The sequence below is a fragment of the Balaenoptera physalus genome (assembly GCF_965194825.1).
Source record: "Balaenoptera physalus genome assembly, chromosome: 13".
NCBI classification, from domain to species: domain Eukaryota; kingdom Metazoa; phylum Chordata; class Mammalia; order Artiodactyla; family Balaenopteridae; genus Balaenoptera; species Balaenoptera physalus.
This window is the reverse complement of record NC_138892.1, coordinates 41,236,923-41,258,128: the sequence shown is the minus strand read 5'-3', so window position 1 is coordinate 41,258,128 and position 21,206 is coordinate 41,236,923. Positions and strand designations below refer to the sequence as shown.

Genomic DNA, 21,206 nt, shown 5'->3' with positions numbered 1-21,206 from the left:
TGTAAGACTAAAGGAACCAAATAAATAGGGTAAACACAAGATGTATAAGGTGGTTGGCAAGGAGATCAGCTTTCCTGGAAAATGAAGATTGATTGGAGCCTGATTGTAGTAGAAATTCTTTTTTTTTTTTTAAACATCTTTATTGGAGTATAATTGCTTTACAGTGGTGTGTTAGTAGAAATTCTTGAATGTCAAGAACTTGGACTTTGTGTGTGTGTGCAGCACACAATCTGGAAAATTACTGTGTCTTTATTGTGTAAATGAATTGTTAGTGGGAGAGGTCAGGGTAGGATACACCGGGTTCAATGGCTGGATGAAGGAGAAATTTACAGACTTTCAGAGTTAGATTTGTTAAGACTTGAATTAGAGGTACCAATTATAGCAAGGAGAGGAAGAGCATAGTTAAGAAGAAAAAAACCTACTTTTCCTTGTTCCTCTTCTTTCTTGGTGTCTGCCCTTTATGCTGTATTCTTCAAACTTGCTTTCCTTGCCTGGAGCTCAAAAATTGTTACCTCAGCTCCTCTGGACCTTCAAGATTGCCTCCCCTCTTTTGATGTGCCATTTTTTTTCTTCCATTGTTTTTACTTTCATTACTTCACAGCTATATTTCTTGTGCTTGCAGAGATATGTGAAGTGAAGTTGTGAAGTGATTCCTTAGTCAAGGAGGAAAGAAAGACGTGCACATTTTCTCTAAACCTCAGTATTTTTAACAGCCCCCAATAAATTTCAAAATAGCTATTAACCAGATTCATAACTTGCTAGTTTGAGGTCTACGTGCTCTTTGTTATTTTCTGACCATTTGTATGTAGTAAATGTCAAGAAATCAGTGCATTGGACGTAACGCAAACATCTAAAGGCAAAGGGAGAGAATCAGGGTGAGGACAGTTCACAAAAAAGAAAAAGGAGCCCAACGTTTAGATAAGGCAAAACATTGTTAAACAGAGAAGAAGATCATTGTGCTTCTTAAACCCATAAATTAAACATAAGCGGAAACCCTCTGTACACACTTGATTTGTAAAATTAGGTCAAGAAAGTCTGAATTTAGAGGTTTCCTTTTGTTACTCATATGTATATGTATGTGTATATATATGATTGGTATAACATGATTTGTCTTACATAACGGCATCGAGGGTTCTCAGGAAAGATTTTTGTTGTAACAGTCTTTGTGAGATTTCAGATTTACCTAGAAAGTGACATGGAAAATTGGCCCTTGAATATATTACATTCCGAAAGGCAAAGAATACAAAACATTAGTTTTGAAAACGCTTACTCACATGGCTTTAAGTTTGGCTTATTTGTTGAGCCAGTAGATTGAGTAGGAGGAGCTGCGAGTCTATGAAGTTTGAAACCTGGAGCATGTAACCGTCTTGCAGATAAAGCTTTTGTAAGCCCTGCAGCTATTATTACAGATTATACTGCAATTGTGGTTTTACGTGAACTGGGCATACTTGGTTATCAGCACAAACTAAAGCTTACTGAATGCTTGTCTTGCAAACTTGTCTTTGGCTGGGTTTGATATATATCTGTGCATTGGGTAGCAGTTTAACCTCCCTCACACAGCAGTATTTTTAAGCTGGAATGCAGAGCCAATGCTGGAAGAGGGTCTGTTGTGTAGAAGACTGCTATGAGCTGGCATTCTCCCCGCAGAGAAGCTTGATAAACTGCCCTTTCTGTATTTAGCTTACGAGGTTCAGCGCCAGATTGCCCAACCAAACCACAACTGTTTCTTTTTTCTGTATTTTATCTTCTCTTGGAAAAGCTGTTAACGTTACAGAAAATTTGCAAGAATCGTACAAAGAACTCCCATATACATTTAACTCAGAGCACCCAGAGACCTTTTTCTTCAAGTTTCACAAATTGTGCCAGAGATAGCACTTTTAGCGATTCAGGATGAACGTTGTACCCAGTCGTCAAGTCTTCCTAACATCCCTCGATCTGGAACAGTGCTTTAATCTTTCCTTGACTTCCGTGACATTGATATGTTGAAGGCAAGCATTTTATAGAATGTTTCTTAATGTGGGTTTGTCTGATATTTTCTCGTGATTGCAGATATATATATATATATAAATATATATAAATGTATATAGATTTAGATATATATAATATCACAGAAATGATACTGTGTTTTTTCCATTGCCTTCCTATCAGGTATCAACATTATTGATATTCCCCGTTTTGGTGGTGTTGAATTTGATTGCTTGATTGGGATGATGTTTGCCACAGTTGATCTGCTTTCACCCATAGGTTTTAGCATCCATTGAGGTTTCTTGCCTAAATTAATAGTTTACTCCAATGGATGTCATGTGATTTCTAATTCCATTATTCCTTCTGTATTTATGCCTTGCCATTCAACTTTAAGAAAATGATGTCCCTTTCTTATTTTTCTCCTCCTCCCCCTCTTCCTCCCTCTCCTTCCCCCCTCCCCCCTCCTCCTTTTCCTTCTCCTGTACTCTTTCCCTCTCCCTCTCTTTGAATTTTGTGGACTAATGGATTCCTATTGTCTTCAGTGGCTTATAATCCATCAATATGGCTATTTATTTTGATGTTTAGAATTTCCCAGTTTTGGCTACTGGGATCCCCTTCAAGCTGGCTTCTGCCCCATTATTCTTTGAGAACTTTGTTTCTTTTTGGCTTAAGGTAATCTAGGCTCATCTTGTTCTCTCACTGCCTTGGCTTTAGCTTTTATCTAAGGTGCCCTGATTTCTTTTGTGAAGAGTAATATTTAGGAACCAGATCTCACTGCTCCTAGCTTTCCTAAATAGTAAAATATATGTAGGTACACACACACTCATACAGACACACACATTTTTTTAAACCTATTTCCTTTTTTTAAAATTAATTTATTTATTTTCAGCTGCGTTGGGTCTTCGTTGCTGCCTGTGGGCTTTCTCTAGTTGCTGCGAGCGGGGGCTACTCTTCATTGCTGTGCGCGGGCTTCTCATTGCGGTGGCTTCTCTTGTTGCGGAGCATGGGCTCTAGGCGCGTGGGCTTCAGTAGTTGCAACACGCGGGCTCAGTAGTTGTGGCTCGCGGACTCTAGAGCGCAGGCTCAGTAGCTGTGGCACACGGGCTTAGTTACTCCGCGGCATGTGGGATCTTCCCGGACCAGGGCTCGAACCCGTGTCCCCTGCATTGGCAGGCGGATTCTTAACCACTGTGCCACCAGAGAAGTCCCTACACACGTATTTATCTCAATATCAATGAGCTATCTATTAGAGAGAGAGAGAGATGGGTATATAACCATAAATTCACAGCGCCTCTAATTCCAAATCAACACACAGAGTTTATGCTTGCTTCCTCCTTTCCATACTTGCACCTTCCTTTGTCAGCTGAGAAACCTGGTTCCCATTATACTCAATATGTTTTCTTATTTGCTCAGCCCCCAACCCCCAGCATACAAATCTAACAAATCTCCCATCCACACTGGGCTACTCTGACAGATTCCTGGCCTTGGCCCTGTCTGTCACCTGTCTGCCTTCCCACCAAGAAAGAGAGAGCTGGTTTGGGAAAGACATTTGTTTTTCTTTCTTTTAGGTTGGGTTTATAAAGCAGGAACTATAAGACCATTAGTTAATGTTGCTGACTCAAACCAGCTTTGTCTGTGTCCACATTTGTGACTAGTATATCCATATCAAGATGAATTCATATGGGTGTATTTTTAATATAAACCAATATGCAACACCCCTATTTATGAAATTGGAAATCTGAAGATTGATAGTATCTAGATGTATTGCTGAATTCCTTTAAATGGCATGTATAATAGCTTCCTTTTCTTAGGAGGAAAAATTTAAGGTAGTAAAGAGTAAAATTAAGGTTAGGCCATTGGGTATTGTCACATTCAAATACTGTCTGTTAATAACTTAGTGACTAAGCTATCTGTCAGCTAAGGAGGCATCACATACATTAACATGCTCAGTGTCCAGAGACATTTGGATGGAATTAAATTGTAGGGTAGTGGTTAATAAAACAATATTTAGAAGCTTCCAGGTTTAAGTACAGGTTAAGTATCTCCCAGCTTGTTACACAGGGCAAATTATTACACCTCTAGAAGCCTCAATTTATCCACAGCACCTAAATTACAGGTGTCTTAGTCTGTTCCAGCTGCTCTAACAGGAACACCATAGACTAGGTGGCTGAAGCAACAAACATTTATTTCTCATAGTGCTGGAGGCTGGGAAGTCCAAGATCGAAGTGCCAGTAGATTTGGTATCTGGTGAGCTCCTGCTTCCCGGTTCACAGATGACCATCTTTTCACTCTGTCCTCACGTGGCAGAAGGGGCAAGGGAACTCTCCAAGGTCTGTTTTGTAATGGCACTAATCCCATGCATGAGGGCTCTATCCTCATGACCTAATCACCTCCCAAAGGCTCCACCTCCTAGTATCATCACAGTGGGGGTTAGGTTTCAACACATGAATTTTGGGAGGAAACAGATATTCAGTCCATAGCAACACAATTGTTGTGAAGTTTGAGTGATATGCCCTAGATAAAACACTAGGCATAGTACTTGGCATATAGTTAAGTGCACATAAACAGGAACTAGCTTTTATGTTAATTATTGGTGAAACCTAGACCTTTAGCTACTAGGACTTTTAGTAACAGACACTAGCACTAGCTTATTAGAACTCTAAATAAATTAAGTGGTGTTTTTGCAATGCCCTATCTTACAGTTTCAGTAAGTGCTTATAACATGTTGACCATGTTGTAAATGCACAGTAAGATAGTCTGCACAGGATGATGTCTTCTAAATATTTTGAATCATTTTTTCCTTTTCCCAGTCAATATGAGAGGAATGCAATATCGGTTTACATGGGAACAGTGAATGATGCCACTGCAATATCTACCTTTTGGTTAGAGAACACTGTTGATTCTGAAGTCTTCGTAAATTGTTTTATGAATCAACCCCAAAACCTGTTATTTTACTGGAATGAAGCATGCACAAAAATAGAGGACATGCTTAGAGCCTTCAGAGATTAAACTGAACTTCTTTGATCATTTGTATAAAAGTTAAATCTTTACCAGTTACCTTTGATTGTCCCTCTAGAGACTGGAGTTAAACTCTGATTCCACTTTAACAAATAATGAGGTAGAAATCCTGGAGAAATCAATGTCTTGTAACATATATAGAGCAGGGGATCTGGACTCATTTACATGTGAGTACAAATCAAAGATAATTTCTGAGATCTTTTTATAATTATTTGAAGTTTAACTTCACCATGTTCCTTCCCTTGATCAATCTGTTGCCCTATCATTTCTAATGTAGGTAACTCAGGTAGGGAACACTGTGAAACATACACCAAAGAACTTGAAAATATGGTATAAATAAGATTTTCTCTTGTGACCTAAACTAAAAAAAAAAAAAAAAATTAAAGAATAAATCAGCCAGAAACGTTCACTGCCACATTAAAAAATAAAGTAAAACAAAGGTTTCTAAGACCAAAGTTTGAATACTTTTTTATCAGAGGGTGGGGACTTAGCCAATGGAATTGAGTACTAGGTTTCATACATTGAGAAAGATAGCCATACACTGAGAAATATTTTTTAAGATCTGTATATTTGCAGCAAAGAAAAAACTCTACTCCCAAAACACATTCTGAATATTCTTTTGCTCCATAGAGATTTTCCTAGAGGGAGATGCTCTGCATCTTTATAACTAACATGGCTACAAGTATTCTGGTTCCTGTAATTGCTCTGGTCTTGTTCTAGTAAAAATCAGTTGGCATTGGGCTTTAGACAGCTCTCCCAGTGAACTACTTTATGTGACTCAGCATCTGAGAAACCGGTCTGTGAATTGAGCCTGTATGACTGTAGGCCAACCCTGGCTCCCAGCCAGGTCACCCAGGCACCATGCGTCTCTGAGGCTTCTTGACAAGCAGCCAGTAAGCTTTCCCTGGGGTGTCCTATCTCACTACATACTCTCCATTTAAACGGCTTCAGCAAGTAATAACAATCCTTAGAAAACTTCAGAGGAATTCTTTCCCCTCGTTCATGGACATTAGGCTAAGGAATAAGCCAGGGTGGTACAGTGGCTCACAAGGAAAGAGCCCAAGTGGAAGAATAGATGATAATGAACTTTAGAAGTGAGTGGGGAGGGGCAATAGACAGGGGACATTGGAGACCCTGGGGACCAGAGAAGAAAAGAAATAGCCCAGAGAACCGGATATATTCCCCACATTTTAACGTTGACCGGAATCCCACATGCCTCAGGAGAATGCCTTTCCAGGCCTTTAGTAATAATAACACTTGAGCTCACAATTATTTTGCGAGGAACATATTTTTCTTTGCCTTTTACATAAGCAAATTGAGGTTCAGAGAGGCTAAGTCACTTAGCAAGGTCACGTGAGTTAATAACTGTTTAGTGAGAGAGCTGTTTTACAACTAAATGCAAAGCATGCACCATTATACCATGCTTCCTTCTATATGCTTTACCCACCAATGACACTATTTTATGATCACTACTGATAAGATTTATTCATTCAGTTATCAAATATTTGCAGAGTGCAGCATATCTGCTAGACATGTGGCTAGGCATTGGGGTGCAATGATGAGCTTAAACACGGAGAATGGACTCTAGTTTGGAAGATGACATTTATCAAATAATTACACAAATGTCATGTTACGAGAGTATGAAGTGCTCAAGATAGGTACAGGGAAAAATAAGTATTTGTAACTTGGGACTTCACCTGAAAATTTGGGATGGTTCTTTAAGAAAGAGTCACTTGAGCTGAGACTTGAAGGGAGAAATTTAATTGGATGTCATGGGAAGGAAAATATTCAAGTAGAAAGGACCTGTTGAGGCCAGGAGCTATAGGATGTGGGTAGAAGATTCTTGTGACCACAGGGGAGAGAGATAAGGGGAGTCCAGTGCAAGATGATACTGGAGAGGCAGACAGAGATCAGACCATGCAAAGCCTCTCAGGCTCCCTAAAGGTTTCACCCAGGGGCGCTATGAACAAGGACCAGGTTTGTTGAGAAAATATCACAAGTTCAGTTCTGTACAAGATGGGTTTGAGTTATCTCTGTGATAATCAAGAGGTAATGTCAATTAGACAGTTATGATTCACATCTGGAATTCAGAGAAAAGTTCTGGGTTAGAGTTTGAATTTGGACTTCATGTGTGGATAGGGAATCACTAATACAATGGGTATGTTTGAGATCGTCTGGAGAGACTGTACAATGCAAACTGGAAGAAGCTTAGGATATTGCTTTGAGGAACCCCCAACTTTTGCCCTTCTTTTTTACTACCGACAACCATGACATTTAATGATTGGGTAAAAGAGAACAAAGAGAAAAAAAGTAGCATCCAGAGAGAATGGGGAACAAACTGGAAATTTTTTATTATAGAAGCCAAGGAAGGAGAGTTTCATGAAGGGAGGAATGGTCTGCTATTCTAAATGCTACCAAGATATCAAGGAAGGTGAAGACTAAAAATGTCTGTTGATTTTCACAACATTGAAATTTTTACTGGCCTTAATGGTATATCCTGTCATTTGAACAGCATGTCCTCTTCTGAATTTTGCTGTGCTCCTTATATTTAGTTTTAAGTTACAATAAGCTAGGAATGTCTGCCGGAAATCACTGGAGGTCAAGGCACAGCTTTGTATGAATTCTTGCATGGCTCTATCTTTCTTTTAATATGTCAATTCCTATATACATACATACATACAGCATATAGTTTTCCATGATTTATTAAAATCCTAATGAGCATTTCAGAGTTTTTAGACCCATCAGATAAATAGAAAATATTTCTGGCATCAATGATTGCACTTTATTTTCTCTCAAACAAAACCAGGATTTAGAATAAAAGTAACATATTAAGCGAAAATTGATTTAAAGATATACTGAATTTTTCTTTCACGTATAAATATTCTCTTTAGATTTTTTTAAAGTAAGAAATGTTTAGTGATCGCTTGCCATGGTCCAAACTCAGTACTAGGAATGGGACTCCAAGCAAATGAGATAACTATAAAGAACAAAGTCCAGTGTACAATGCTGTATTGTCTTGTCTCCTTCTTTCTCTTGTCGTTCACGCTGTGGACTTTCTAAAGATGTGGTGTTTTTGATCAAATATATGTAGATTTTGAAGCTGCATAAGGAAAGATAGTGCCTCTTAAAACGTTTGCCTGTGCATAACAGGAAGAAGCAATGCATGAAGAGTGGAATATCAAAACGTATGCAGTCCCTCTGTGGAGTGCTTTTTATTTGATTAGACCTACTCTTTACATGTTAATCACACACACAAATACATACCCATGAACATATATACACAACTATAAAACATATTATAAAAGGGGGTTGTCAGAATGAGAATTTGTTTTTGATTGACTTTAATTTTTCTGAAATCAAGACATCATAGTGACATTTATTGCCCATAGCAAAGTCAATATTTATTTTACTTATACTTTGTGTTTTAGGATATATTTTATAGACTATGCATGGAAAAAATAATTTTAGGGGTGTTTTCAGTGCTTTTATTATTCTCAGAAGAACACAGTTTAGCCAGACTTCCTCTAAGACAGCAAAAAAAAAGAATCTTTTCAAGTCTTTTGCCCAAAAAAGTGCAGTCAATTATTGGTAATTACAAGCTTTCAAACTTAGAAAAGTCTAAGAAATCTGATTTAATACCTCACTACAACTTGGGTTGTATATGAAAAGTAAGGAAATTCTCCTGTAGATAGACAGCTTTGGAATGTCCCAGACATAAAGAAATGCTCACTTATCTTCATAGAAAACTTTTAATACATTGATTTCTTCTTGTACTAGAGAACTTTGATGAGTCGCTGGTGACAGCAATTGGTATTTCTGTCTTCTTGGTTAATTTCAGAGCACATTCAGAAAATGAAGGTACCTCTTTACCATCTGCCGATTCCTGTACCAGTCCTACTAAGATGGATTTATCATACAGTAAGACAGCTAAGCAGTGCCTAGAGGAGATATCCGGTAAGTGACCTGATTGGTGGGTAGGTCAAACTCAGAATTTTTATAATCTCTCCATAAGTCTTTTTATTAAATCATATTTATGCTATACTGTTTTCCCTTAGGCATAAATGGACTGTGTATATTTCATGCTTCAGAGATGCTTAGGTATTTGACTATTCTGCTTAGAATGGTCTCTTTGTTGCTCTGTAATGAATTCTGTAAAGAATGGTAGTGCTCTCGGAGGCTGAGATTTTAAGTCATGGTTGCCCTCAGTCTAGTTGAATACTATCAGAGAAGACCTGGAGAATCTTCTATTGTTAATAAGGCAGTTCTTGAATATATCTAGAGATTTAAAAAAATATTAATGATCAGATGGCAATGTAAAATTTCCAAGGCCTCCAACCCTGCTCTGTCTACAATTCTGTGTTATTTTGAACATTTCTACACAGTGGCTCCAAATGTGTGTTCTGGGAAAAATGTAGTTATGGAAATATTTCATTATATATATAATAATGTAAGAAAAATGACATATACATGCTCCAGACCCAATTTGTCAGATTCTCAGCTTTAGTCCACTATTTTGCCTAGGATCTGGATAAGCCTAGGCACATATGGAAGGCCTTTGGTATAATTTTATTATATATAGGTCCATATGGACCTATATAATATATAATATAGGAACTAAGTAGGCTCTTAACATGATATACTGCTTCTAAGGGGAAAGACAGTTTAAGAACATTTTATGTGTTTCCAAGTATAAGAATGCATGGCAGTAGAGGTATGTCTTTTGGTCCAATAAATCTCTGGCTCAGCCCTTGTATATTCCTAAGGAAAAAACTAAAAGGACTATTTCAATTTTAAAAATTACTGTAGTACTCCTAGAACTCAAAGTATTGCTCTGAAGCTCATGCACGTAGCCATATCACAAATTTGGAGGTTAAGAAACTTTCTTACTTCAGCAGACTTGAAACACTTTGGCGAGCATTAGCAGTCACTGCAGTATCCATCAATGGATATTGACAACAATGACAGCACAACATCCCAAGGGTTCCTTTTGGAATTAACATCAGTGGTATCATAGGCTTCAGAGTTTTCATGTGGAGATTACAGTGGGCCAGTTCAGGGTAAGGGCAGAAATGGTAATGCCAGGGCATAGCTATATGGATACTTGTAGATCTTTCAAGCACTTGGAGAAGGTGTTGGTTTTCCATAGCTCCAGATAGCCCCTTGGTGAATGATGATATGTATTTGTATTGTGACTAGATATTATTTAAACATAGTGTGGAACGTTTCACACATTTCTTTACTCGTGCATGTCTTCAATTAGTATCAATATGCCTACAAAATACTAGAGCTCAAATCTGTAGGAGAAAATGCGTTTAAGTACACTTTGAATTCTAATTTTTATGTGATTTTCACAAAGAAACCTTGTTTTTCTGAAATTAGTATATCGCTTAGTATCTCTGATTGAATCAGTAACCCATGTTTGATCTTTTTTCCTCCAGTTTCTTATTCTTTTGACCATTTAATCATTTTTTATACTCCCAGTTAATATTTCCATTTATGTAAGTCACATCATTATGTTATACACCTTAAACTAATACACTGCTACATGCCAATTATATCTCAATAAAACTGGAAAAAAACATTTTTAATTTCCATTTAATGTTCTGATTTTTAATAGAATATTTGAAAGTGAAAAATAAACTAGGCTTTAACATAATATAATAGTCTGATGGATTTATTAGAAGGTGTAATATTAATTTATGTCAATAAGTATTGATATAGAATCATAGATTTGAATCTATGATTTAGATAGGAATAAAAGAAAGAAAACAACACATAAGTGCTGAAATGAGGCTTATCTGATTATGTCATTCCTACGATCATTTGTTTAAAATGAGTCTATAGTGGAGTACTGAAAATTTCTCTCAATGCAAACTTGAGATTTCATGAAAGAAAGATATTTATGATTAGAAAGCTATAAATTGATTACCATAATTGGAGAAATGTAGATGAGAGTATACTGGTAGACCAGTGATGAGAGGATGACAGTCATAGGGAAGTAGGCCAGTGACAAGAGCAGAGCTGGCATATGCTGGCCTTTCTTCTAATGATCTTGCCTTCTAATCCCTCCTTGAGCTACTTATTCTCCTGTTCGTACCCTACATCTGGGCACCGTCGGAATCTGCAGCTTCTCTATAATCTCGCTTCCATGCACCCCACTCTTGCTGATGACATCCTCCTATCCTTTCAATGCCCTTCCTTTCATTCTCTGACTCTGACACTGGTTCTATTAAGGTTTCCAATTTATTGATCCCACCACCATTTACTTACCCTCACCAAACTCTACATATCCTTTCTTCCTTCCTTAATCAGATGAATTCCTGTAGTGACTGAATGTGATTTTACTTTTACATATACCCTTTACTCCCTTACACCTCTTTCACTTCATTGTTCTCATTGGGTGAAACCACAGACCTGGTAACATTCAGGTCTCCACCTAGTCCATACCAGCAATGAATGAACCTGGCGAAAAACACATCACGTGTTGATGTGATTCGCTTTACATTCATGACCACCAACTTCAAGTGAGTAGTTAATGCTGCCCGGCAATCATTCTGTATTTCTCTGGTGCATTTACTCTTTTTTTGTCATCTAAGAACTTGAGATTGTTCTTAGATGACAATTTTATACCTTATCTCTTCTTTTCAAAGCTACAGTGCCACTTCTCCCATCCTTTCTCTTAACTGATGACCTTGATGTTGATGTCACTAAAAAAAATTTAAGCAGAGCGAAAAGAATTTCACAAACCCCTGCCACCATATCTACCCATGTACAGCATTTTATACCTATTTACTTCATTTTTCCTTGGATTACTTTCTTTTCTACCTTATCTCCCTCTATACCAAACCACTCTGTTTAGCCCACAGGATGCTGCCATCTCTGCAATCTTAATTTAAAACAAAACAAAACAACTTTCCTTGACCCCTTCCACAGTTTTCTTTCTCTCTCTAATTTCTCTTGTTGCTACTATATTCTGGCTGCTAGGGAAACCACAAACCACATATACACTTGAATTTAATGCCACGCCTTAGACTAGCCCTTAGAATATTTCTTCAAAGACAGCATGAGATATGAGCAGGTAAGTGTTCTAGGAAGTAGAAAAACTTAATCCTGGCCTCTGCACTGCCATTATGTTGTTGTTTGCATTGTCCCTTAGTTCCCTTTTTTGTGAGGTGACTATAGTGATGCTTAGTAAACTCCGGATTATTGTGAGATACGGTTTTATTCTTCCATCCACCTTTTCAGTAATCATCGCCAGGTACGTTATAAATGCCAAGCATGCCAAGGATTGGGAAAACAAACATGACTAAGACATGAGTTCTCCTATGGGGGAATAAGAGACAAATAAACTTTAACACCACAAATAATTGAATTACTAGATTTATGGGAACAACTAATTTAACTGTAAAGATTTATACAGGGCTTAAAAGAAGATCACGCATGTGTATAGTAGAATTCTAATGGGTAAAGAAATCAGGAAATAATATTTCAGGAAGAAACAACTTCAATGGAAGTAATTTGAAAAAAAGTTTTACTTGTTATTTTTGTCTGTTTCTTATTGTAAAACCGGGTACATTTGGGATTTTGGTAGCTCAGTGATTTTCAATGCCAGTGCTACTGTTGAAGCCTTATTGTTAAAGGTGGCTGTGGGGACCTCAGTGGGGAGTAAATCTGTCCTGTTCCCCAAGTGAAGTAGCCTAAATAATAGAGAACTCTGATGGAGTTAGTCTTGGCTGGATAAGATCCAGGTTTTGTGAATGTTTGAAGCCTATACAATTTGGAGGAGCCTGGAAATAATTTAAAAAATACAAAGTTACATTAGCTCAACCAAGTTAGAAGCTCTGTATATTAAACACCATTGGCTTCACAGTTGACGTACCTTGATGTCCTGGTATAGTTTTGCCTGACCAGCATCCATTGCTGCATCTGCTAGTAACAGCCCCTTGGTTTTCTTTTGGGGAACCATAGCCCCATCAGTCTCTGTTCAGGTAGTTCAAATGAAATTGACCCAAGCAGATCCAATCAGAACAACCCATTCCGTGGACCACAGTGACTCTTTCAGGAGTGGACAACTGACCCAATTCAGTTCAATCAGAACCAATGAGAATCGGTCTCAGAACTTTTCCTGGCTGTTAGGAAAGAGACACTCCGTTTTTCCACTAGACCTGAAGCTAATCAGAAGAAAGCTTGGAGCTGCTGGCAGTTACCTTCACCCTCGAGTGAAACAAACATAGGGAAAACAGAACCTAAAGCAGAAGAATATTAGCTCAAGGTCTTTGCAGAAAATGTCTGAGCCCCTGAACAAGCCACATCAGAGACTCTGTCTCCCTCCTTCCCTGCACCTTTCTGTTGTGTTACCCAGGGAAATCCCTTTTTGTACTTAAACAAATGTGAAAAGCATCCCTATTGCATGAGCTGTGAGATGCATGACATGTAAAGTTCTATGATACTGTTAAGGAGCAAACTTGAATAGTTCACATTGAAAAGCAGATCTGTTGGGAGGCTTAGCTCTTTACATTTCCTCTCTGCAGTAACTCATTTGAATTTATAAGAACAGTGTCTTCATGACTAAATGGTAGCAGAAGTTAAAAACGTAGTTAAATTGTGGTGTGAAGATAAGTATCAGAAATGAGTTACACAATAAAATGGCATATGCTGGAGAAAACTCAAGACTTTTACAATTTGGAGACCTTTTATCCCTCCAAAGTGTTTATGTATCTCTCTCAAGTTTCCCATTATTTGTCATGTTCTTAGGGAGGAAACTGTGATATTTACCCAATCTGATGATGGTGGTGCTATTAATTATTACAGTCAGGTGATATGCATTATATAATTTGTGACAAAGATCAAGTGAGCTTCTTGCTTCCAGCCTATCCTTAAGACTCATGCCATGACCTCAATATTACAAGTCCAGCTGAATTGATGGTTTAGATTTTACTGCTTTGGCTTGGGTTTTATTCTCTCATTCATTGACAAAAAGAATTTGGCTTCAGAGACCATCCCTTTCATCAAGTGCCAAGAGATCCTGCCAAATGCAAAGTGAGCTTTGTTTTTCATTCCATTGGAATCATTCAGAAAGTTTTTAGATGTTTTTTTAATACAAAGGTTCACACATGCCCCTTGTTTTGCATAAGACTGTCTACCAACATGTATAACATTTATTTAATCCACTTTTTAACCTTTAACCTTTTCAACACTGAAAAATGGTGATAGATACCAGACTGAATCAGAATCAGTGAAGCCAATATGTCATTTGTAATAAAGTAATTAAATAATTGGATGAATTCAGGAAATCATTTTAGAAGTAAGAATTTAAATTGAACAGAGAGATAAACTAATGGTTACATGTGTTTTTTTCTGACTTCCCAGACTTTGTATTGAATAATGGGAAATATTTGGTATTTAAGACATTTGTAAATGATCACTTATTTTGCCTTTTTCTCGGATGTTTGTAAAGATTAAGATGATCAAGCTCAGGTCATTTTAAATCAGTTTAGATCTTTTACTTAAATAGCTACTTTGTAATTATGTTTACTAAAGAGCTCAAAAGCATTCCTTTTCAGAACGTTATAGTAGCTCTACTTTATGTGAGGTCTTGGCTAAATTAGAGCGATTCACATTTTCAGTATTGATTGGGCGTGTTTGTCTCATACACCGAGGCTTCCTCCTCCACCTTGTGTAACATACATTTCTGAGCCTGCGCTCTGGAGCCCATGAGCCACAAGTGCTGAAGCCCGCGCGCCTAGAGCCCGTGCTCCACAGCAAGAGAAGCCACTGCAATGAGAAGCCTGCGCACCACAACGAAGAGTAGCCCCCGTTCGCCGCAACTAGAGAAAGCCTGCGCGCAGCAACAAAGACCCAACACAGCCAAAAATAAAATAAATAATCTATTTTTTAAAAATAAATAAATAAACGATTGAATACAAGTAAGTATAAATACACCCATGTATGAATGTACACCCAAAAGCAAGCAGAGATAACTGCCTCTAGAGAAACAATAATTGGGTTCCCTGCTGTTGTTCAAGGTAAACTTAAGGACCCATGTAGTTGTTCCCAGGGGAAAAACTACTATAACTACAAGTTGACAATATCTTTAAACAAAGAAACAAGCAAAAATGCCCTTTTGGTGCTTTTCTCTGTTCGGGTTATATCTTCAAAATAGCCAGCCCCTCGCTGCTGTCTCCACTGGACTTAGTCCCTTCCTAAATTCACCCCTGCAGGTGTGTTATACTTTTTGCCCCACTGAATCAGAGTGGGCCATGTGATTTCATTTGACCAATGGCATGTGAGTGGAAAAATGACATGGGCCATTCTTGAGCAGAAGCTTAGATTTCTTGTCTCTTTTTCCCTCTATCATGATATCAACATATCCTAGACTGAAGTTGCTCTTTCAACATGGGTCTTTGTATAAAGGGTACCTGGATCAGAGCTGCAGCCAACATAGAGTAGACATTAATGTGAGCAAAGTGCATCTTTGTTTCTGTAAGCCACTGAAATTTATAAATCATTTGTAAATACAATATAATGTGGCCCAAGCCAGAATTTCTCAACCTTGTAGCTATCAACATGTAGTCTGCATGATTCTTTGTTTGGGGAGTGGGGTTCCTATCATTATAGGGTGTATAGCAGTATCATTGGCTTCTACTCTCAGATGTCAGAAGCACCACACCCCCCCTTTGTGACAACCAAAACTGTCTCCTGATACTGCTGAATGTCCCCTCGAGAGGACCCAGTTGAAAACCACTAGTCTCTAGTCTCACCTAGAAGTTCTCAAAGCGGGGTTCGAGACCTAGCAGTACCTATATCACCTGGGAATGTGTTAGAGATGCAGAGTCTCAAGCCCCTTTCAGACCGACTGAATGAGTAGAGATGGGGCTGGGGCCCAGCAGGCTACGTTGTATTAAACCCTCGGAGAGGTTCTGAACATTCAAGTTTGAGAACCAGTGGTCTAAGCTGACTGGTACACAAGTATCCTTGTATAAGGAGAGGGCATCATTATTGTTTTCACTTATAATGCTCAAGTTTAACTTCTGATGCCTAAAGCATAAGAATTCCATTCTTTGTGAATCTGTAAGACTTTAGAGGATGCTGCATGTGTCCTTTAGTGTAATACATATCAAACACATGAAAGTTTCATAACCTTAACAAATTTACTCTAGTCTTCTAATCTGCTGATTTACCGGATCACAGTAACTCCAAATGAAGAAAAAATCCAAAGTGGGGTAGCATTTTGATCTTTTGAAAAACACTTTATAAAATGATGTTTTTAGAAGGATAACTGTCAGTTTCTATGACTCAGCCTTTGTACCCTCGTTTTATTTAAGCACATTTTATATAAACATAATTTATTTTTGAAGAATGAGGAATTGAGAATCAGTATTCATAATTCACAGGTTTGTTTAATTGCAAAAATTTTTATCACAAATGATTTCCCTTCTTTCCATCTAATTCCCTTTTACATACACCCTTGAGCTTGAGCATAAGGAATAATTAACTTTGCAAAGTAAGTTGTTACCATGTGTAAAGGTATAGGCAGTGTACATTATAATGCTAATTTACATAGTTAAGAGACTGAGCATTCCCCCTTAGCTGAAGTTAGCAACAGGAGGTGAAAAATCAGAATTAATTTGATGATATTAGCTCAGAAAATGCTAGGGAATTATATCAATTTGAATGACACAAATATTTTCATCTATTTCTCCATGCTGCCCCCTTTTAGTGAGGAGTGTTTATGGGCAGAAAAATCTGAAAAGCTTTTCCTCGATGCTCTTCTCATTAGCTCTCAGTGGTTCATGGTCTCTACTATACCTGATAAGTGTTTTAAAAGTTTTCCTAAAATCAGAATTTCAGGATGGTAATTATAACCAGTACAAGATAAATATAAGAAATTTACCCTTTAGGTTTTCTGCTTTTTATCAAAATATTAAAGAGCTGATTATACAGTAATAGGTTTATGGAATAGACTAAGAAAAATGCTCTATGTCAGAAAACATAATATACATTTTATGGTTTTTGTCACATCATTATCTTCAACACACTTGGCCATCAACTTTCAATTATACGCTTTGCGTGAAAAGATTCTTTCTCAAAAAGAAAAAAGAAAAAAAACCTTTTGAGGGTTTTTTTTTGCGCTATCTTTGTATAGGAATAAATCTTGATTTTTATTGTCAGATTAGGATTGTACTAAATATCTTCAGAATAAAAAGCCCTTGGATTCGTTCTTTAAAAGAGGAGGTGAAGTCTTTCCCTTTAAAACATTATCTGTCTGCCGGTGGAGAGTGCCATGCTCCGTTTTTTAGGTCCTTTACACTCTTGAATTTGATTTGTGCTTTTACAGCACAAATCCCAACATTGAGAAGACAGATCTGCCTGCTTCAGCTGCCTGCAGCTCTAGAGAATTAGTCTGTCATTCTCAGTGTCGTGGAGTGTGTGTTATGTATGTGAGTGAGTGTGTATATAGTGTGTGTGTGTGTGTGTGTGTGTGTGTCTCGCCGTATCTGAGGGGGGGTAGCCGAGAATGATTTAAACATGCATAGGGTTAATCGTGTAGCATCTCATTCAGGCTTGGCTTTGAAACCTGTGGCATGCTAGGCTGGACAGCCGCTTCTGTGCCTCTGTTTTAATTTAGCAGGATGTTTGCTGCCATGGCAGCCAGCAGCAGCCACTGCAGCAAGGAAGAGACATAGATCTGAGAATGCAGGTGGAATACTAAAACACGAGAGGCGCGTGCAGGGCTGGCTTCAGTGCTTAATCTGCTCTTACGGGGCTCTGATGTGGAGGCTCTACACGCTGCACCTTGGCAGTTCCTCTAGAGTAAAGGGCTGCAGACCCAGATAGATCCGTGAAGGACTGGGGAGAGGCAGGGAAAAAAAGCAAAGCCAGAGACATCGCTGGTGCTTCACTACCTCGCGTTTGGGAATACAGAAGCGATAGAGGGAAATGTGGACCCATCGCCCTGCTGAGACACGTGATTGGATAAAGACTGGAAAACGTAGTTGGCTTCCTGTGCTACTTTTCAGCTGGAGCAGTGTCTTTGATGAACTCTTTTCTGCTTCCGATATATACAAGCAAAATGTTTGTAAGTACTGCTGATGAGGGGCATGACCTGGCAAGCTGAATTGTGGGCAACTCATTGATTGTACTATAGCTCTAGGATCTAACGTGAACGTTTGAGCCTTGCCTGAGCTTTTATTGAAGTGCAAGTGTTAATCAAAACCAAAAGGGCCAGTTGGCATCTCAGTGCAGAAAAGACAATATGAAGTCCAACTGAAAGAGAAGAAGCCGGTAAGGAGAGCCATGCAGCGGCCGGCTGAACTCTCTGTGTTTCAGAGCAAAGTAAGGCCAAAGGGAGCTGGCCTTCAGAAGCAAAAGTCTCTGACCAATCTGTCCCTCACCAGTGACGGGGAGAGGCGACCCACTGTGCGCATTTCCAACTGGTTTGGAAATGCCGCCAAGGCCAGCCAGAGGGAATCCAGCTACGCAGAGAGGCGCTCGCTGTCTAGATTCTTGTCAAGGTCCGTGCAGTCCCTGTACCACACCAGTGGCCCGGGGGCCTGGAAACTGCTGCCTGCCAGCCGTGCAGGCACGGAGAGCTTAGAAGAGTGGTCTTCCAGAAAATTCTTGGAAGGTGAGAGTGATGAAGACAGCCGGTCCGAAGAGGAAAATGTGTCCCCCAGGCCTGGCAGCACCGGCAGGGGCTGGGCCGAAGAGGAGGGAGAAAGCTGCCTGCGGGAAGGCACAGCTCTTCTGGACGAGGATGTGATCCTGACAATGCTTGGCGACCTGGAACAGGCCCTTTACACTGACTTGTTAGGTAAGTCGGGTCTGCTCCTAAAAAGGAGGATGGAATTTTCAGAAGCTGCCTCTTTGCCTCAGCCAAATAGCTTCTGTTCTTCTGACTGATGTTTTCGAAACCGTAGTTACTCAAAACAATTTTAAATTCCTTGTCTCTTGAAATGATTGTCTTCAGAAAGCTGAACTGTGAGAACTCGTTGTAAAGTGTATATGGAGAAAGTAAATAGCAACCACCCGCCCTGGGCATTATTGGCCTGGAGTCTAGTACACTCTAGACATCCATAAGTAAGTGTTAACATCTTAAAACTCCAAATTTGTTTTTTACTTAGTCATTAACGGGGCCTGTTTATTCAACTTCCCTCAAGGTGACCTCACCACAGATTTGGAATGAAGAATGAAGGACCTCGTGGGTAAATTTTTTGTATAGTCAAGTTTCTTCTGCTGCCTCAGTGGTGTCTGAATAGATGGCCTTGTTTGTACCTCGGTGACAAGTACCATACTTTCTAGTTATGCTGGAAATGCAGAGGCCTCTTCTGACAGCTTTACTCACTTTTTTTTGAAGTGTTTGGCAAAAAATACTTCTGAGTGTGTACATTATAACTATTTAAATTACTATGTAGATGAGTGTGAACTGTTCTGATACTTTACAAAGTAGGCCTGTTTGATGACATGATTCTTAGGAGTAACTTCTGATAATAATCTTTAATTACTTAGATAGGACAATGTCTGAAGTAATTCTTCAGTTTTGCCACCTGCCTGAATAGCTAAACTGTATACGTTTTAACTGTTATATCTAAGTTCAGCGCTCTACTGTAGCATATTTATATCATATGGTGCCTTCTTCAAAAAGTCATAAGCATTAAACCATTGACCACATCCTCTTTTATGTCAGTGTGTATTTCCACAAAGGACTTCATATAGGACTCATTAAATTCGAAAGAATTAAACCAGACCAGTGATCCCTTTGTTTCTGATTCATACAACTGAAGCCAAATATAGGTTTGTTTTTATTCTCTATGTAGACTCTCCTGTTACAAGAGGTTTTATGAGATTTTCTGGAATCTTAGTGAACCAGCTTTAGAAGAAGAAAGCTTAGAGAGACAGCAGAGGTGAATATCGCTCAATTTTTCTTGTTAGTTTAGCTTTAAAAGAGTAATATTTCCACAGTTGCGGGAATAGTGATTTCTGAATCTGAATACACCAGGTGCTCAGACACTGAAGATTTACTTCTTCACCATTGTGTGATTTCCGTGATGAACTGCTTCTCATAAAAAAAAAAAAAAAAAACCCTGCATGCAGTACAAAGGCAAGAGGGGGAGTCTTAATCCTTAAGAATCTTTTTTCGTTTCTTGATCCTCTGAAACGGTAGAATCAAATAATATTTGTCTTTTGCCTTGAAAATGGTAGCATTTATCTTGTTCTAAGTACCTCTTATGTAAGTATTTTCAAAGATATGACCAAAGTAAAGTCCCCTGAAAGCATGTGTTGGTTGTTCTGTTAAATTATAGCATGCTGTGGCTGGGTGTGTATATGACATATGCCTTTTTGTACATAAATAACTTGGAGCATTACTGTCAGAGGGTTATCTCTCAATAGGTGTCTGTGTATTCCATGGTTTTGAAACTGAGCATCTGCTAATTTATTTATGGGATTATTCTCCTTAAGGCTTTTTTCTCCCCCAGCATATGCCAGTATTCAAAGATGCAAATGAGAAAGTCAGAGGAAGAGTTTATTCAAATAGCTCTGATATGAATAATCATATCAGGATAATGAAGCATTGCAATGCAATTCCCTAAATAATGATGCATGTTAAGTTGGTAAATATATCCAAGCCCACAGCACACAAGAATTGCAGGATTTCTGCTACGTGCTTGACTAGGTTCTGCTTCTGACTCAAAATGGCTTCTTCCAAGTTAGTTTTTAGGCAGAGTTCCCTGAGTTCAACTCTTTATTCTTGGATATCCTAAATAAATCAGACAGACTAGGGTCTGTGCTATAACTATATAGGAGAATATTTAAAAGGTAGTGGTAAAGCTGTTAGCCATATTTTGCTATTTTTCCCCCAAAGTGTCTGGTTTAACCTGATGAGTTGAAAAATTTTCTATCCAACTCACCTTTGGGGTCATCCACAAAATTAGGGTGATTTCTCCAAATAAATCAGGCAGCTGTACTCTAAAAAATAACATTTGTAATATAGCTGGTGTAGAGGACATAATCCTCTGTGAATCAGGTTCATTCATATGTAATTTGATTTCCTCCTAAAAGATGACAAAGGCTGGCAGTGTTCATTACAGTGTGTGTAATTAAAGCTTGAAAAGGAAGGGCAGGACCACACAGATTAAATGGTCCGTCTGCTATTAAGTAAAAACGCAAAAGCACCGAACTGACCCTGTTACTCTGTCCTGATAGAAGAGATGTTACAAGCAAAG

General features: G+C 38.5%; 1 protein-coding gene across 10 annotated transcripts in view; it reads left to right on the top strand.

The window, feature by feature from the left end:
• NAV3 (neuron navigator 3) overlaps positions 1-21,206 on the top strand; it is an 867,875-nt gene that overhangs the window by 690,166 nt on the left and 156,503 nt on the right. For all 10 annotated transcript variants that reach the window (XM_082418853.1, XM_082418852.1, XM_082418855.1 and 7 more), the window contains one exon: positions 8,822-8,937. In XM_082418853.1, the coding sequence (XP_082274979.1) occupies positions 8,822-8,937 (116 nt within the window). The remainder of the gene's footprint in view (positions 1-8,821; positions 8,938-21,206) is intronic.